The sequence below is a fragment of the Stegodyphus dumicola genome, chromosome 3 (genome assembly GCF_044657685.1).
Source record: "Stegodyphus dumicola isolate Sdum_Otavi_A_Nest chromosome 3, ASM4465768v1".
Classification (NCBI taxonomy): domain Eukaryota; kingdom Metazoa; phylum Arthropoda; class Arachnida; order Araneae; family Eresidae; genus Stegodyphus; species Stegodyphus dumicola.
Window position 1 is genome coordinate 117,844,641 of NC_140770.1, and position 21,031 is coordinate 117,865,671.

At 32.7% G+C, this 21,031-nt stretch overlaps 1 protein-coding gene across 1 annotated transcript in view; it reads left to right on the forward strand.

Annotated features, from left to right (window-relative positions):
• Positions 1-21,031, forward strand: part of LOC118194875 (A.superbus venom factor 1-like) — a 325,092-nt gene that overhangs the window by 282,375 nt on the left and 21,686 nt on the right. The window contains exons 36-39 of the mRNA XM_085813226.1: positions 5,248-5,353; positions 5,601-5,690; positions 18,348-18,452; positions 20,844-20,930. Of these exons, the coding sequence (XP_085669352.1) occupies positions 5,248-5,353; positions 5,601-5,690; positions 18,348-18,452; positions 20,844-20,930 (388 nt within the window). The remainder of the gene's footprint in view (positions 1-5,247; positions 5,354-5,600; positions 5,691-18,347; positions 18,453-20,843; positions 20,931-21,031) is intronic.

The following is a 21,031-nucleotide window of genomic DNA, read 5'->3' on the forward strand; positions in this document are numbered from 1 at the left end:
GTTGAAGGAATATATGAGAATCTATGAGAGATGGAATTCTCAACTATGGTGTAACTTTTAGAAATGCAGAACGCAAAAAAAAAAATATCATTTTAAACATGTTTTAGGTATAAAGATTGCAGTTTTCCTGGCCTGACGCACACTCAGCAAGTTTGCTTCAATAAACCCAGATGCATGAGATGTCTCAACTCTCACAAATCATTTGAATGCCTGATTAAAGGTAAAGAGCAGAGTAAAATGTGTTCTCTGTGCTGGTCCCCACGCGGCCACCAGTGTCAAATGTCCCAAGAGACTTGGGAATAAAGATACCACTCTTAATAAAAAAAGGAAAGTGCTTATAGCACTAAAAATGTTTCTTCAAGTTAAAAGGACCTTATAACAACTATAAAAGTATTCAGAATAAGAATGATAAAATAGACTTTGCCCTAGAGGCAATTCAGTTTTTGATATAACTTGCTTTGCAACTTTCTTATAGTGTTCAACAGCCAAGTGGACTTAGTCAGCAACTATTGCTACATTTTATGTGATTGCATCGAACTGGGAAATATAATTAACTGGGACTTATACATACGTTTTCAACATAGCTACTTTTCCTTTTTATTTTGAGACTTTTAGAAGATTCTTTGTAATCTTTATGCACATTCTCAAATTTATTGCTACTACTCAAGTTAAATGACTTGTAAATATTTTTATGTTTTTATTGTCTCATATCTCGCATTTACTGCATAATGCAAGAACTTTGTATCTACTAGATGTTTTTACCTCCAGTACGACATGGTATTAAAGAGAATTGCTCACCCACATAGAAATGGTAGACTTACGAGATAATTGCTTCTACCATTAAACTTTTTCCGTCATATCTGGGGTATATGACCAGCAATGAAAGTCCAAGGGGAAAAGAGAATTAAGAGAGTAAAGGACACTAGAGGCCCTAGACTTCTGCTATGAATGCCGATCTACCTATGCACTTCTTTTTCATGCTTGCAGTTGCCTGAGTAAACCATGTCTCTGGCTTCATCTTCTTCATTGTCTAAAATGTAAAGAATGTATATCAAAATTTGGATCATGTTTAACACCCCTAGTGTTGTATCAGTTTTAACCAGAAGTATACTTCTGAGTAGTTGTTCCTGTAAAAAATGAAAATGTTGTTTTAACCAGCAAGCAAGTTGTGATTTGCACACCAACCCTAAGAAACAGTCTTCTCAGCCATGACTAAAGTGTGATTTGGGTTTCATCTTTCCTTCAAAATCTGCATCATCATATATATTATATTATAGAATGTGCAATATGTGGAGATTTTGCTCCTACTGGAAATAAAATCTGGACTTTAATCTTTAAATGATGATTTTTGCAGTTTAAAAACAATTGATTAATTTTTAGTTTCTTCTTAAATTACTTTGGAATTTTTAGTGTAAGATAAAGACTATCAGGTTTATACATTCTGTCACTTGCTGTGTACCTGAGAGATAACACTTACAAATAACATGAGTACATAAAGTAAGCGGACATAATAAAATAATAATTTGTTTTCTTTTGCTTATTGTGCCGAAATGCATGATATGGATAATGTTCAAGATGGCTTTCAGCTCCTGTCCTGCATAAACTGTTGATCCTGCTTAAGTTATTTTATTGCAAAGTGTTATATACACTGGTGTGCAAAAATTAAGGACGAAGTTGAAAAATTAGCATATCAGCTGAACGAAGAGGCAGAGCGGACAGAAAGACCAATCAGGAGATTAAGTAAGGTGATGTACGGTAGCACATGCGCAGATATACAGGTGATACTGTGATAAGGTTACATAAAAGAAGAAGAGACTGAAGATTTATATGGACAAGGATGTCTCGTGAGCATAAGCTGAAAATTGTTATTTTTTTAACTTACAAATACGTTTTCAATAGTTATTAAAATAGTCTTTATTAAAATAATTAAATCGTTGGCAATGTTAAAAATGCAAGCTCGAGAGCCACGAATTGCTCTCGCACGTAAAATGTATAGAATTTGATTTTTTGAAATAGATAGGTTTTTCTCTGCAGAATTGTATGTAGCCATTTTTTTTGCGTTCAATAAAATTTTTATGCTGTGTTTTTTTTTTTGAACCTGATGTCACAACCCAGGTTTGCATAGCGGTTTCGGCCACTACACCACAAGGTAGACGTAATGGGGGAGTGTCTGAGTAGTATAAAGCATGTTGTCGGTGAAAGATCAGTATTTCTGGCAAAGAGATTGTACGCCGTATAGCAGTTAAAATCACACCGAGTTGCTGCCTCAGCGAGAAATGGCGAATAATCAATCTGTTAGACGACATCTGGATGCTTTTACCCGAGGTCGAATCATTGGGAAGTTGGAGGAAGGCCGCAGTGTGACAAGTGTGGCTGCAGAGTTCGGAATTGCTCACAGCATCGTTTCACGACTTTGGAGACAATTTCAAACTACAGGAACAGCTATCCGGGGGTTTAGTAGTGGTCGTCCATGAGGAACCACACCAGCAGATCACTGGTATATTGCCTTACAGGCCAGAAGAAACAGGCGGCAGACAGCGGGAGAAATCGCTAGACACACGACACAGGCGACTGAACGACCGATATCACGTTTTACCGTGGCCAGAAGACTGCACGGTGGTGGTCTGTTTGCACGACGCCCTGTACGGTGTGTACCTCTAACGCCTGCCCATTGGAAAAGGCGTTCTCTGTGGTGCGGGGAACACCGGAATTGGAGAGACAATGAATGGAGACGAGTACTCTTTACAGATGAGAGCAGATTCAGTCTGAGTAGCGATTCTCATCGCATACTCATCTGGAGAGCGGGGAAGCTGCAATCATCCCTCGAACATCATTGAAAGGGATAGGTATGGAGGTGGCGGTGTTCTCGTTTGGGAAGGCATCATGCTTGGTAGTCGTACAGACCTTCACATCTTCGACGCAGGTTCAGTCAACAGGACCCGTTATTGTAACGAGATTCTTCTTCCATATGTGCGTCTTTTTAGAGGCGCTGTGGGTCCGCAGTTCCTTTTCATGGACGACAATGCACCATGTCATCGCACAGTAGTTGCCGAACAGCTCTTAGAGAGTGAGGATATTGAACGTATGGATTGGCCGGCACGATCTCCGGATCTCAATCCCATCGAGCATGTATGGGATTTTCTAGGCAGACGCTTGGCAGCTCGTACCTTACCACCAGTAACGATTCCGGAGCTTCGATTGGAGCTGCAAGACGAATGGGCAGCAATGCCTCAACAACTCATTGACACCCTCATTCGCAGCATGGGCAGACACTGTGAAACCTGCCTAGCAGTCAGGGGAGATCATATCCCCTATTAACCCCTTCGCGCCGACTGTCACGTATATGTGCCAGCAGCGAACACACTTATCTACCGGCCGACACGCAGGCGTGCCAGAGGATTGTTGCGTTTTCTACCGACTGTCACGTATTTGTGCCAGTACCTTGGAACGTTTTTCAAACTATAATTTCTGCCACAAGATAGCACTGTATGTCCATATGGTTTCAGATACATGTACATTAGACCTTCTACTCGAAATGAGAGAAGCATGACTCACATGCACGTGTTTTTGATTATATAAACAAACTGGGAACTAAATGTTTCCGAATGGCGTGATTTATGACGTCTCTTTAAATTGCACTTTATTCGCACGTGGTAGTTGTTTATTGCAAGTAGAAGTTTTATATGCGCAAAAGCGTTGAGTATTTCCGTTTACAGTTCAGTTTTTAGAAAATAATTAGATCTTGTTAGATGTGAATTCTTTCTGTTTTTACCGTTTCAATGTCGAAGCGTCGAAAATGTTTAACAGAGCATGAAATAGCAGAAATGATGCAAAATATTTCAGATATTGATTCTGAAATTCTGATATTCTGATATTGATTCTGAAAGATTAACTGAAAGACATTTTCCAAAACTTTGTTCAGAAGAGACTGATAAGAAAATGAGACGACAATGCTTCGTTTGTTCACATCCTTGGGAAAATCCTCCAAAACGGCAAATGAGTTATTACGAGTTCAAGGAATGTAACGTAGGACTGTGTGTAGATCCCTGTTTTAAAATTTTTCATACGAAAAGAGAATTTTAAGTAATATATTTAGTTTTCAGATGTATAATGTTAAAAGTCATAAAATGGTGAGTAATTAAAATAAAATGTGTAAAATATGCATTTAAACAAGAAATAAGGTAATTAAAGTATATATATATAATTATAAAGCATAAGCCGTTTAAATACTCTATAGAGCATTATTAAACAATGCTCTGATACTTCAGAAATTTCATGGATTTAGGCTTAGTAGCAAAAAAGCCCCCAGCCCTGGAGAGACGCTCGCGGAAGACACTGCCGGCCTCCTCGATAAGCGCGCGTTTTCGCTACCCGGCTTGAAGGGGTTAAAGACCGGATGTTTCTTGCTGGACACCCATCACAGGGATGTTTTGGCCTTCAGTCGCATTGCGCTCCATGCTGCTTTTTCAATAAAGCTTCTTTTTATCCCTCTGATTTCTCTTTTAGTAAGTGTTGCTTACATTACTCATGTCCTTACGTATTGGGGATCTTACAGTATTAAATGTGTTGATTTGGAAAGCTTTTGTACAAAGTTATATTGAAAAAACCGTCTCGTCCTTAATTTTTGCACACCAGTGTATTGGAAGGGCTGCACGTTTGTTTGTATTCATTTCTTAGCTTATCTTAAATACCACTTATATTAACCTAATTTTGGAAATTTAATTCAAATGTCCTTCAGACCCTAGTAGACTGAAAAATGAGTTAAGACTTTGTCTTATGTAAATAAAACCATGTCTTATTAAATTATATAACTTGAATTTAAACAAAATTCGGCCACCTGTAGGTATTTAAAATCATCATCTAGCATCTACCAAAAGCTTTATCTTTACAACATTCAAAATCTTCATCTTAAATCTCTTTAATCTAATTTGTATTTCTGTGGAGGCTAACAGAAAGCAGAAGATACAATAAAGGTTCAAATCATAAAAAAATGATTAATTAACATTAAATGCCTTACAGCATTTTTAAAATTTGCGTTAGATTAAAAATGCAAAACAAGTCTCTCACTAGTTTGAATATGATGTGTATTATAATGTAAAATGAAAAACATTTTTGAAGAATTTCAATGTGTATCATTTTGTGGTACAACACATATTACAGTCACATTGATTGCATAAAATATGTGTTGTCTTGAAAATGAAAAACATATTTGAAGGATACTGATGTCTTTCTTTTGTTTATCTTCAGGTTCCTAGAGATAACAAATACTGCTTCAGCTTCCATGTTACTAGACAGTTTACTGTAGGAGGTACCCAAGCAAGTGTTATAAAAGTGTATGATTACTATAGTCCAGGTAATTTGATTAACCCGTAATACATTTCATGATTTATAAGTAATGTAATGATATCTCTCTACTTAGATGATTTTAAGCAGTTTTTTTCCCAAGTAACAATTTTTAAACTTTGGTCCTTTTATGAATTAAATAACGAAATTGCTTTGCTTTCAAAAGTGACATAATATTTTATTTTTTGTTACTTTATAATTGATTTTGAAATTCAAATTTGTTATTCTCGTATATTCTAATTTTTTATTTGTGTCAGGTTATTCATGCACAGTATTCTACAGCCCTGCAAGTAACAGTCCTCTGCTGCATACAATATGTGAAGGTGGAATTTGTCAGTGTGCTGAAGGTAAATTGTCTGTTTACAGACTTGTATTGCTGACTTTTCATTATACATTACCCATAATAAATCTGTAGAGATCATTTTATTCAGTATGTATTCAAAACACAAATCTGAATCATATCTATAAAAATGCTTAAAAGTTGATCACAGTATTAATGCATTTGATCAGTACATTGAAACAAGAATAAGTACTACAGTTAATACTGCTCTGCAGATTTTCACTTTATTTTTCTGTTGCAGAGATGAAATAAATTTTTCCTTACTAAATATCACCTTCTGGATTTAAATATGCAGTTTGTTTAAGACTAGCTCTTGTTTAGAAATTATGGCAGAACTTACTGTAAGCAATATTTTGATTATTCAATATAATTGCTATAACTGTTCATCACAGTATATTCAATATACTGTGATGACTGGTGTTTTCAACACATTTTAAACTTAAATCAAAATCAGTGCCATAAATGAAGTGGAGAATACTTTCCCACAAAGGATCACATTTTTGCTCTTTTCATTTTAATTTTTTCATGCTTCACTGCTGATTTTGCATCTTTTGGGTAGCCATGTTACTCTTGCACAGCACAAGTTGAGGGGATACTGTTGTTACATTTTTTTCTTCACATACGTATGTTTCCGATTTCGTGGATTTGGAGTGAATAACAAGAATAGTACTTGATGGAGTATTGAAACACAATTTATTGGCCAGTATTATTCCAGACATCTCCAAAATCACGTTTTATAGTTGTCAGAGATTTACTATAAACATGCTTAAACAATCAGCGACACAGCCTTCAGGTTATTAGGCTATAATGGTGGGGACAGCTTTATGGCAAAGTGTTGGCAGTGGTGATAAAGGCAAAGCATCTTTTGCTTCCCTTAAATAAAGCTAAGACTAAACTAAATAAAATTCTTGCTTTATTCCGTAAATAAAATAAAAGAGCTAACACTGTAGCCTTTACATTTAAAATCATTTGATTGAAAGCAAACTAGCATAATGCTAACTGATAATCACACAAGAGAACAAGAACATTCGCCGATACCGGCTTACATATATATTATACTCGGCCAACCCGCCGATCTTGACGTCAGCGGCAATCAGCGCCGATCGACCTCCGATCAAAATTTGCATGTGGAAAACTAAAGCCAACAAATGGCCCTCTTTTTCCCATGCAAAGACAAAAACAAAACTTTCACAGAAGTTCATAGTTCAATTCTATTATACGAAAACACTTATTGTCTTTAAACACTGAAAACATCTAAACAAAACTTTCTTAAATTAACAGCAGTCGCTGCTTTTGTAAATAAGTCAGCAGTATTTAATTTACTGGTGATAAATTCAAGGTCAAACACTCCATCATTTACTAGTCTTCTAACAAAGTGATATTTTACGTCTACGTGCTTAGTTCGGCAATTTTCTATTGGCGATCTAGAGAAATCAATGGCAGACATGTTATCACAAAATAGTTTACACTCTCTTAAATTAAACTTTAAAATTTCATCTTGTAAGACATTTTTTGTCCTCATTAATTCCTTCACTGCTTCAGATAAGATGATATACTCCGCTTCCATGGTTGATAAACTTACACATTTTTGTTTAACAGTTTTCCAGATTACCGGTACTTCATCTAAATATAATATAAATCCTCCCATGGACACGCGGTCATCTCTATTACTTGCATAATCAGCATCTGAATAACAATATAAATTTAGATGTTTAATCTTTGATAAGTTTAACTTATATAATTTAGTACTATTGAGATAACCAAGCAATTTCAACAATGCTTCCCAATGCCTAATTCCAGGATTCTCCTGAAATTGTGATAAGATATTCACTGCATATGTAATATCAGGCCTTGTCCTGTTAGCTACAAAAACTAAACATCCTAACAGATTTCTAAAAGGTAATGTATGCATTTCCGTAATTTCTGCACTTGTAGATGGACAATCTAATTTTGTAAGAATAGTGCCCTTAGCTATGGGAAGTGAAGTCATTGGTCATTGGTTTGAAAAAATGTTAAAATTTTTTCAAAAATTTCTTCGATATATTTTTGCTAATGTATAAAAACCTCATTCTCATTCTCTAAGAATTCAGTTTCAAGTAACGTTTTATTTTTGCCTAATACTTTAAGATCAAAAAACTTACTCAGCTGTGAAATTACTTTATCTATACTATATTGATCTTTACTAAAAATCACAATATCATCTACATATAACAAGAGAATTACATTTGAACCCTTATAAACACATTTACACCATTGTATTTTCTTAAAATGTAGATTTTCTAAAGTACTTTCAAATTCACAAAACCATTCACGGCCGCTTTGATGTAGACTGTAAATGGCCTTGTGTAATAAACACACTTTATTTTTCTCTTCGATAAATCCCTCTGGTTTGGTCATATATATTTTCTCATTTAGGTTTGCATATAAATATGCGTTCTTTACATCTAACTGGTCATCAAAATCTTCACATCTTTTCTGCCTGAATCCCTGTGCTACTAAGCGTGCTTTGTATCTAACCACTTGATTCTTTTCATTTCTTTTTAGCGTATAGACCCATTTGTTTCCTATTATAGTTTTTTATTTTCTGGCTTTTCGACTAATTCCCAAACCTTTCTTTTCTTTATTGTGTCGATTTCTTCTTTCATAGCCTTATCCCATTCTTCGGCATTTACTGATTTTTGTGCTTCTTTAAAATTTTGTGGGATAACTATTTCTACGGAATTTGCCTCTTCAGACACAGAGCTAGTCTCCTGTTCTACGAAATTAACTTTCCCCGAGTATTTGTTTTTTCCACTAAAATTGAACTTATCTTTTTCATATTTAATATTTCTTGCCTCACAATACTTTTCAATATCATTATAGGATCTAAAACGGGTGTCTGTTCCCTCTACATGATAATATATGTCTTTACGTGTTTCATCTGGCCTTTTAACTGCTTTTCTTTGCCAGTTTAAGTCTGATACTTCTTTCGGAGTAGATTTGTCATCTGACAACTTTATTTATTCTCTAGAAATTTCCTGTTCTTCATCTGATTCTGCTAATAGCTCAGATTCCTGTAGTCTTTTAAATTTAGGTTTTGATTTCTGTTCCAGGATGCCATTTGCTGCATACAGTTTTTCATTGAATTTCACATTACAGGTTTCTATTAATTTGCGTTCTTCTGGCAGCCATATCCTATAACTCCTGGTTTCCTTCGCATATCCTACCATGATTCCTTCTTTGCACCTCATTTCTAATTTATTCCTAATCTGTTTTGGCACACCAACATAGGCTTTACAACCAAATACCTTAAAAGAAACAACACTGGGTTTTCTATTTAGGAACATTTCATAAGGGGTTCGGTTGCTTTTATGACATACTCTGTTCCACGTATGTACAAAACAGCCAAGAGCTTCTGCCCATCATTCTTTTCCCATTTTACCATCATTAAGCATAGCTTTAACTGCGTCTAATGCCGTTCGGTTAAAACGTTCACACACACCGTTCTCTTCTGGGGTGTATGTGTTCGTGCGTTCAACACTAATTCCATTTTCGGCTAAGTACCCTTCGAATTGCCTGTTACAGAATTCCCCACCATTATCGGTGCGTATACTTATTAATTTTCTATTCGTCAGTCTTTCCATTTGCCTATGATAATTCTTAAAGTTGTAGAATGATTCGTTTTTATTTTTCATACAATACACTGTTACTAATCTACTATAGTCATCTACAATAGCAAGAAAATATTTACTCCCACCCTTAGATGGAACTGGTAGTGGGCCACAAACGTCTAAATAAACCAACTGCAATGGTTTATCCGATCTCTTCGGAACAGATTTAAAAGTTATTCTACTAGATTTAGAAATAATACACGATTTACACCTCTCTATTGGTTTTTCAATTTCTGGTAACCCTTTCACGCTTTGATTCTTACTAGTTTTCTTAATATAATCAAAATTTACGTGGCTAAATCTCCGATGCCATAGCATTGCATCGTCTACTTTATTTAACTTTCCAATTTCTGTACCGTAACCAGCTTCCCTTTTACCTGTTGCATATCTAAATGGTTTTACGTGATAAAGTTCGTCATATGGTTTAGCGTAGCATAATCTATCCCAATTATTAAAGTATATCCACATCTGCCCTTTTGAAATCACAAAATGAGCACCAGCCTTTTCTAACCTTGCTCCCGATAATAAATTTCTTCTTAGATTTGGATTATATAACACATTATCTAACTCAATCCAATTTATTCAATTGCCTACTTTTACTGCAAATTTGATAGTACCCTTTCCTAGTACTTTACTTTCACAATTTCCTACAGCTAAAGACATACGTATATCGTTTATTTCTTCGAAATTTGTCATTAAAATTCTATTATTACAGAAATGAGTTGTAGCTGCAGTATCTACGACCCAATTAAATTTATCTGCGTTACCTTCTTTATCTGTAGTTGTTACATAATTTTCTACTGACATTAATTCTTTATCTTTAAACTGTCCACTTTTATCGTCTATTTTAAACTTCTGATTTTTACTTACATTGAGCAATTAAGTGCCCAGATTTATGACATCTAAAACAAGGTCCTATTCTCATATTCCCCATTTTTTCTTAGATTTAGTTTTATTTTCAACTTTATCTTTCCCTGTGTTTAAACTAATAGTATTAAACACGCTTACCTTGCTGTCTTCTAAATCGGCGTTTAACTGGCGAAGTCGGCTTTCTTCCCTTACCAGCTCTTCAGCAATTCTTTCCAGCGTAAAATCTTCGTCCTTCCACCTATAGATCAATTGTACAATGCCAAAATATTTCGGGGGTAATCTCCTTATTGCCTGAAATCCTTTAAAAAGATCTGTCAAGTTGTGACCAGCTTCAGCCAACTTCTTTGCAGTCATTCTTATCCTTGCGACGAATAATCCTATTTCTTCATTTGGCGTATATTTAATACTAAAAAATTCATCCAGTAACTGAATTATCCTTGCTCTTTGTTTGGGTTCGAATTGCTTCTGTAGAACTTCCCACGCTTCTTTACCACTTGAACATTCTTGTATCAGCGGCCTGAACTCAGCTTTAATTCCGTAATATAATGTAGTGAAGGCCCTGTTCTCTCTCAGTGTGAACTCCTGCTTTTCATGCCTTGTTGCACTTTTATCTAATTCTTCTTCTTTGTCTTCTATGAAGCTCCAACAATTTCTATCCAGTAACAGCATTTTCATGTCGACTTTCCATTGATCCCAGTTGTCATGGTTTAACAACTCAAAACCTTCAGGTAGTAATGACATCTTCAATTAAGTGTGAGCACAACGACTTGAACAAACTTCTAAGACAGGTCAGCTTCTTTTCGTGGATAACGGCCCTTTTCACCTACATTCCTTCAATGCTGAGTTGAACTGGATGACTGATTAGCTGTTGGCGCTGGGCCCATAACCCTGTTGTTAGTGGTGATCAAGGCAAAGCATGTTTTGCTTCCCTTAAATAAAGCTAAGACTAAATAAAATTCTTGCTTTATTCCATAAATAAAATAAAAGAGCTAACACTGTAGCCTTTACATTTAAAATCATTTGATTGAAAGCAAACTAGCATAATGCTAACTGATAATCACACAAGAGAACAAGAACAAGAACATTTGCCGATACCGGCGTACATATATATTATACTTGGCCAACCCGCCGATCTTGACGTCATCGGCCAATCAGCGGCAAGCACGTTAGCTTACCGCCGATCGACCTCTGATCAAAATTTGCATGTGGAAAACTAAAGCCAACACAAAGCACCAGAGTACAGTTCCCGACTCTGCTTGGTTGTTCTTGGAACTCCACATACTCTCAAGACTCTCCACGCTACAACTTGCAATGCACTTGACAATACACTACAGTACAGCTTCTGAGTCCTGGGTTCAGTCGTTCCCGGTGCTGAACACATTCTTAAGATAAAACTTGACGATGCACTAAATGACACTTTTGGTGCACTCGTCGACCAACTCCGCACTCACTGACTGACTGACTATTAACTCAATGAACTCTCACTAACTGACTGACTTTCAACGTACCAGCAGGATTTATATAGCTGTTGGCTTGTGTTCGAGAACATTCTGGGCTAAACCAGTAAGAATTCGTTCCAGAAGGTTCCCCATCTGTCTATGGCATATCGTCAGTTTTGTTGCCAAATGGATGATTTCTTGCCAAATGTGGCAGCCTTGCTTTTTATTGCCATTTTCTGGCAACCCTAAGCCTGCTTTGCGAGGATGCTATCTTACTGCACCTGGACATTTTGTAACACTATTTTTGCTATATTCTACAAATGTTGCCATGTAACTGTTTATTGCCTGACAGTCATAACATGGTCATTCCTTACGTAATCAGACTATGATACCTAGACACTTCTCTTCTCTTATTCATAAACAAGAGCCAATCAAAACATTTTTTATGGTATTTTCGTGATCAGCACCCCCAAATTACTACAGACTGAGCACTTTCATTCAATGACTGAGCATTCAATATGCTTAGAACTGTGTGACTTATTTCATGCATAAATCAAAGGATTCCTTAATACTTAAAAGACAGTTTAAGAAAATTTTTACCAAGCTGCATAATACGGAAACCACCATTTATTAAAATCACTTCCATTCCAAACATATTTGAGTGTATTAAGTGGTGGAGTTAATAGGTGGCAATTTGTATATTGCAGAATGTCAGTTTTAAACTCAGCTAGTAAATTAATAATTATCAATTAGTACAGTAATTAATCTTAATAATTAAAATTTATGCTAAAATTAAAATATTTACATGATTTTGACATTTTATATATATATATATATATACATTTTCATAATTTGATAAAATTTTTAACTTTTACAAACACTTGTTCTATCCATATTCGTTTTGTATTTTCCATCAACAATTTTCAGTGTATTCTGAATTTTGTAAAACTGCTGATAGCCATTTTGATTCACACCTTTTAGTTTTAATTTTTTTTCCTTAGGGTTTACATTGTCTTTCTAGCTATGATTGATGTTGGCATGTCACCACTATCTCCTGCATCACTTCCACTGTCAATCTCTCTAGTTCTTTAAACGCTTTCTATAATATCTTAGACAGTTTTTACACATGTTTTCTCAATATTATTATCATCATTTGACACATATTATATAACTGAATCTTCATAACTTCCATCTCTGATGTTTGAAGCAGTAGCTACAACTTATTTTGAGGCTTTTCTACATAAAAACTGTGTTTTTCAAAAACAGTTTTTAACTTTATTTTAAGAAATTAGCCCACATCATATGCAGACCCTCTAGCTGAAATATGAGCTTAGTATCTCCTTCAAAGTGCTTGCATTTTCACAAGTTTCAGTTCTATTAATCTTTTTTTTTTTTTTTTTTAACAATATTTGAAAGCTTTTGTAATAACTGATCTTGAATGTCAAACGAAGCAGGAAGAGACATTATTAGTGTTTTCCAGAAAAAAATCAGAGGTATATGTGCTACACAAATATCTAAGGCTTCCCCCCCCCCATTTTTTGAAACTCTGGCCCATTGTAAAAGGAAATTAATAAAAATGCTACTTATCATCCATGAGTTCTTGTTACTATAGTAAACCAGGTTAAATTCTTGATTCTTTTCCAATATCTAGGTTTTCTGCTTTTGTCGATAACTAATGTTATCTTCTTAATTGTTGGGTCCATACTGCTTGTTAATAACTCATTTCTTTAGTTTCTTAAACCAGTTACTATTTCACTTTTGAGCATTAATATGTGCTCCTGCAATATTTTTTCTTCCTGCTTTAAAATAAACCTAATAACTCTACACTGTTATTTCTCTCTTTCCAACTTGTGAGCCATCCATCAATTAATGCAAAGTTCTTTCCTAGTATTTCAGTGAAATTTCTCAACTTACTTGATGGAAAGAACTGTAGAAGTAGGAAAATGTTTTACTTTCATAGCTTGAAACCACTCTCGAAAAACAGTTTCAAAGTCTCTAAGTTTTCCATCTTCTCCCCCCCCCTGTTTCCTTGAGATAATTTCATTTTTGATAGTTTTTCAACATATATATAGTTCTTTGCTTTAAGTAAATTACATAATGCTGTTTGGGAAATTTCTGCTAGCTTTAATGCAGTTTTTCTGTGGCTATATTTACAAAGAACATTGACACTGTTTAACAATTTATCTTTCTCTTTCAAGCTTAGCTCTTTTCGTTTAGGCATTTTTAACATGGTAATCATACAAGAGATTTTTAAAATGCTTCTTCCAGTGATTTATGTAATTTCCAAACTCAACATTTCTAGTTATTAAAGAGATTGATATTTGTCTGCTAGTCAATCTGTCATTGCAGACAAAGAGTTCTGTAAACAGTATCTCACAAGTGCAGAGATCTAGAAGGTTAGAAAATTTCAGTCAAATTTGTTTTTCTGAAGCAGTACATACTTGAATGATAAATAAGCCACAGTCCATAAATGGAAAGTTAATTAGTTAAAATATTGATAGCTTTGATAGGTACAAGTAGATATGTTAATACTGAAGAATGAGTCTTTTGATAATCTGAGTTTTATAAGCAGCAGAGTTAAGTTTAATAAATGGTGATTTTTCAATTTATTGGCACAGGGGTTTTCAGCCAGGGCTTTCCCTGGGAAGAATTTCATAATTTCAAGAGAGACGCACTCAGCCTTTTAGTTAGCTTAATTTTAGTTTAAGAATATTACAGACCAACTTTTATTCAAGTTATGTATTTAACAGTATTTTCTATATGTTTTGCTGTTTAATTTATAAAACTTATAAAAAAAATTATGTATAATGTACATTTAGTTTTCAAATTTTGGGAATGATCTTCTAGCAACAGTGAAAGGGTGGCACCACTGGATAAGTATATATTTGTTCTGGTTCCTGAAAATTTGAATATAATAAGCGTCTGATTTTATAAACTACTGAGTTTAATAAGCGATGGGTATTGTATACAGCATTAGTAACAGTAATACTGCAAATGTTCATAATTTTCAATACAATGCTCTAAATTAAATGCATTTTAAATTATTTCAATTAAAGCATTATACAGTAAAGATTTTAATACAATAAAAATGCAATAAAGATTTAAGTTATTTAGAAATAGTTTCAGTGCTTTTAAACTGCTTAATCTGCTAAGCAGATATAATTTGAGACATAAACTGGAGATCTTATGCCACATTCATTCTGGAAACTGGCTAGTTGCTAAGCTGCATGGGAGGCAAACTGAAGATGTGTATCATGTACTAACATTTCTCACTGACATAAATGATAAATAGCATTATGGTGAAACATAATGTAGTAGCCTAAAAGTTTAGAAAGGCTTCAGTTATATATAGAAGTTCAGAAATTGCTTATTAACCAACTAGCAGTAAAGCTTATTGTGGAAAAACAGGACAGATTTTATTTCTTTTTTATTTTGATATTTATAGCCATGTATAACTTGTTTTTTTATATATAGCTGGCCTTATTTTATGAATCAAAGACTGTTTTGTGTTAATATTTCATATAATTTTATCAGACAGCAATTATAAAAAGAAAAAACAGTTACTATTAAAAATGCAGTTAATTAGTTTTCTAACAGTTGCATTGAATACAACAAATTGCAAGCTGAACCCAGATTGCTTTATATAATAAAATAACAAACAAGAAAAAGGGAGAAGCTAAATTCATTTTTGGTCCTGCTGTATATTTTCTCTCAGAATCATACTTTAATTTATTTAGATTAAAGCAATCATGGACTGAAAGTTGACACAAACAATAAATGGCATATTTAAAGGTAGGTTTCTTAGAAGGCAAAAGAAGTCAAATTCATTCAGTATTTAAAGTTTTTAAACAATAAAATACTGTAGACATGCAATTCCAATTGCAAAATTTATCAAAATTAGGAAGAAAATTTATGAAAACAATTTTAACGCTTTATGGAAGAGAATTTTATAAATATAAGATTTAACTTTTTTAATAAGTCTCTGCTTCCCCAGGAGAAAAAAATCCAATTAATAAAATATTGATTGACTGAAAAATGAAAGTTAAATGTTTTGTAATTTGCTTGCAGCTATAAATGTAGCTTATATTTTCATGGAGCCAAAATTAATAACAAATGCTGTTTTATCGAATACTGAACCATTGATTACCAACATTAGCAGCTTATATTCTTTTTTTTTTTTTTTTTTTTTTCCCCGAAATGATCAAAACACTGTTGATTTTGCTTGAAAATAAATAGGCACTGAATATAATGTAATAAATTTGTTCTCAATTACATTTATGAATTTTCATATAATCTGTAAAATTTTTTGTATTTAACTTATTGAAAGTAAAATGAATATTTTGATAACTGGCTTTTTATATTTATGAAATTTTCCACTCTCATTAATGAAAAAATTAATCAATTTTTGTACTTTTGGGAAATTCCGAATTGGAAGTATGTGTTCAGATTTAATATTTAAATAAATGAACTTGAAACCGTTTTCTTACACTCTGTAGACAAGTTTATCAAAAAGAAAAAGAAAGAAAAATATCAAGTGTTAGATAAGTGCAAGTACATACCTTAGTGTATATATCTTATTGATAGTTGTAAATATATACCTAAGTGTATGTTTAAAACAGTGCATAGATATGTAGCAATAGAAGGCAGAACCTGTTTTGTTGAATTCATTGCCAAAAAAAGGCTCCGTAAACAAAAATAAATTAACCTGTTCTCCATTCTGAAATATTCTCTATTTATCATAAGGAGTCCACCAAAAACATCTTGAATGAAAATATCACAGAGAAATTAACTTGAGGGGGATGCATCATAAGGACTATTCTAATGAAAAGAGAGCAAGAAGAAATCATTGCTTTTCTAAAATAGAAAAAAAAACAGTAGTTGTATAAAATAAAGCAGTGCCAAAATTCGCAATTTTAAAACATGATCATAAAATATAAAAGCATCTTACAAAGCAATATCCTATGATAGTAATAACATTACAGAGATGCATTTTTGGATTTTAGAAGTTTCAAATATGTATTCACTGTTGCAATACTATGGTTTTTAAATTTCTGTTAAAGCAGGATAAATATTTTATCTGTATTATTTCAAATTTTGCTAATTAATACTTTTAAACTGAAAAATCAAGAAGGCAATTTAAGTATTCTAAGCAGAAAATGAGTAGAAATTGCAGGTACATATGACAGTTGACAAAATTTTAAACTTATTTAGTTAGCAGTTAAAAGTTGTTATTTAGTCTTCTGTAAAAAGGTATTAATAGTTTTTCAAAAAATGAAGTATAAAGTGATTAGGAAAAAAAAATAATTGTTAAGTTATAAAATCATTTCCATAATTTAGTTAGCTTTCACATTCAGATTATTCTTTGGTTAAGTACTTTACCAAGAATTATTTAATTTTATTCAAAAAATATTGATGATCCATTCCCAGCAACTTAAAGGGATAGCGGTAGATATAAAATAAATATGATCTTACTCTTCTAATATTTTTATACCAAATTTTTTTATGAGAAATTGGAAATATGTTCTTTTTAAAGAATTAATTATAGAATGATCATTAACATGTTATGTTATCATTAACATTATGTTTACGCCGGGGCCAATTTTTATGTTCTTCCCTTCATCTGGCGGCACACAATTATTACCTTTTCAGACCTGTATACGAGTTGTACATTTGCTAATAGTTATTAATTATAATTGTTATTAAAAAGTTTTTATAATAAATAAATGTTAATTTTTCATTATTTTAATTTTCAGCATCTAATAACACAATTGAATGCGTACCATCGGTGGCATGTGCCACCCAATAAGACAGACTAGTGCGGACCACCAGTGGTATGCGCCCCCTGATGAGGCAGATTAGTGCAGGCCAGCGGTCGTACATGCTGCCCGATGAGACTGACTAGTGCAAGCCACTGGTGGCCCGCGCTATTGTGAACGTGTTATTAGCTAACTTTATAAATTTTAAATTCTAATTATCTTAATTTCTGCTATGTTTAATTTCCGTCTTATTTTCAGCTCTTTGGTTTCCATATTAAATTTTTCTGTTAAAATAGATGAAAATATTCCATGTTTCTTCTTGCACTCAAAAGTTAGAGATATTATAGCAGCAAACATACATTTGAAATTTTTTAATTCTAGAAAGGGATGTCTATGAAGTTATCAGCATGTGATGTTTTATATGTGTTTTATTGTTTCCATGATATTTTGTATGTCGGTATTTTAAAATCACATACTTTTATTGCTGCTTTATTTTCTAATATTATATTTGTCATTTCTTATAAATGCTCTCAGTTTTACTTATTTTATTATGTATAACTATATACTTTCTTAGTACTATATATTGGATATCATTCAAAATTTTCTAATTGGTGAAATCCATTTTCTTGAAAAACCGTATCCAGATATTCAGAAGGAATGATGTCTGCAATGTAATTCTTTTCTTTTTTATATCTTTAGTAATTAAGCACAGTCTTGGGCTTAGCTGTAATGCTTGCCATTTATCATTCGTTTGCGAATACAAAAAGAAAAAAAAAAAAAAAAAAAAAATAGCAAGAATTTTTATGCATAAATACTAATCAGAGCATTATTATGCTTTGAATTACTATATATAAATATAATCTTAACATAGTGTTTTCAAACTAATTCAAATAAAAATATATGTAAATTAAGTTGTCTACTCAAAATTATTTACCGTGTCTTAATAAAGGTGGCTGTCCTCCAAACGAGCCATTTGAAGAAATTAGAAAAATCCATTCACTTTTTGACAGACGAGAGAAACTGCTCGATGCTGCCTGTGAGAATTACCATTATGGTATGTTTATGTACCTTTTGTATCTCATTTATTGATCAAATAGAAAAAAAAAATCGACAGAACTTGCACAAATCACATATTAAATTTAGTATTCAAACAGGAAAAACTATGAAGTAAGCATCAGCAATTTTTAGGCAATATTCTTTGTGCTATAACATATTTGTAAAGAATGATGAGTTGCTAGTCCCCTCCCCAAATAAATCTACATACCTATATTAAAGCATTTATCACTGCTAGTATGTGATATACTATTCTGCTCTATATACTAACAGTATATTCATTAAATTTATAAGCTTTTTTTTTTTTTAAAGGAATAACTTACTTTCATAAAATATATTTAGTATAACTACATACATGAGCACTATTAGGAATTTTAATCACTGAATGAATACACAGCTTAAATCATATTCCTATGTTTAAAAAGTCATGTCCCATGCATGAAACTTCCAGTATTGGAGTTTGGCTGTTAAAAAATGCAGTATACTCTCTATAAAAGAAATTGTCTACAGGAAAAACCTAATTTATATTACAGAATACATGAATTCTGCTGACTTGAAGTAACTTTTAGCCCTGTATTTTTTAGGGCATGCCCCCAAGAAAAGAGTCTACAAACTATTTTTTATAGGTGTTAAAAGCAACATGTTAAAAAGTTCCTATTTTAGTTGCTTCTGTTACAAAACTGCTCCACAAATAACATTCAAAAATAAATATCCACAAAATGAGCAGAAAACATATGTGGACGAGCTGCCTGGTGAGATTCTGGTGGTGAATAGTAAAACAATCTCTGTTATTGATAAAATACCCAAGATATGAAAGTGGCAAATTCCAGCAGCAGGGCTAAAAGGGTTAAACAGAAAATAATTTCATTTCTTTCATGAGAAACAGGTCTTTGTTATGCGACAGTCGCCTTTATTTGCCAGAGTTTTCATTCTTTGATATTACTGTTTTTTTCTAATGGACATCATTCTGTGGACTCAATGTTTCTGATGGCTTAAACATTAAAAAATGATATGAGGACTTAAAAAATGATTTATAACATTAAAAAATGATTTATGACATGTACCAAAAGAGTTACTTTTAGAAATAATAACTAAAGTAAATTATTGTTCATATACCTCCAGGAATGCCAAGAGCACTAAAATAAGTGTATGAGCTCTTATGAATGTTATTTTGAAAGTGATTGGCTAATATTATTTTACATTTCAAATAGAATTTTCTACATATTATTTTCTGCAGATTTTTTATTCAATTGTATTATGTTTATTGTGCAGAAATTTAAAGATGTGGTTTGCATGTAACATTTTAATATCTACATGTGTGATAAAAATATTATTTTTGGCAGTTGCCAATATTAATATCATCACCTGCTTCTTCTCTACCATTCGACATTGGCAGGGTTGGTCAATTTCTTACCTCATATATTCTGGAGTATTTTAAAAGTTCTACATCACTTAAATCTTCTTCTGAACATATCAAGCATTCCGCTTTTTATTTAGAATCCTCAAATTATTTTGGATTACAGCATAAATCTTCAGTTTTATCTTGTAAAAGGGTATTTCCTCCTTGTTTTTCTATTTTAACAGTGTTACATTTCATATATATTGAATTATTTTCTGAAAACTATAATGAAAAGTCTCAAATACAAATGAAATGCCACGACTTTCAATACAACATCAACATTTTGTCACCATAACACCAACTTGGTAATGTTCATTGCAATTCAACTTTTGTTCATTGCTGTGTACATGACACCAACTTGGTAATAGTGGTATTTGCCTGTTGCTTTCTACGATACCACTTTGCTAGTTCTGGCATTTGTCTGCTGCTTTGAACATGATACCAATATAGTAATAGCAGCATTTATCTTATAACTTTACACATGGCATCAAGTGGTGCTACTCAGTAGCAAGAATTAAATTTATATGCACTGCTCTTTTAATCTTTTGCATTTTGTACTTTGAACCTACTAACTTGCAGTGTGTCTCATGGCCTGTTGTTTTTCAAAGTGTTACACTTTTTTTAATAGTTATGCAAATATTTGAAAATTTACAATAATCTGTTATTAAAGTGGTGGCTAACAAAGCACTTTATATATGATGATGTATTTAAATTCATAGATGTGTTGGATATTAGTAACTGTATGGAGCTACTAATATAGCAGTACAGTTATGAATTTAAGTTAAATGCAAGTTGAATTTAAATAACAGCCCGTATAAATTACATTTTTAGCTGTCATTTGAATGCATGCACTTTCCTTTATTAAAGGCATTATTTAAATTTTCTTCCTCTTAAGTTTACAAAAACGATTATGATGACTTAAAATTATTTTTAATGTGATAATGTGTAGTTCCGAATGTTATAAAATTAGACTATACCTATAAATGTTTTCAGTGTGGAAAGGCAAAGTACTGGAAAATACAAAGAAAGCGGGCATATTTTTGAATATTACATTTTTTATAGAGAAAGTAATTAAAGAAGGTACGTTCTTTGCTTTTTCTCTGTCTTTATGATATTGCATATCACTTCATTGTTATCACTTTGTTGAAAACAAAGGAAATTTTGTTTATTGCATTTTTTTA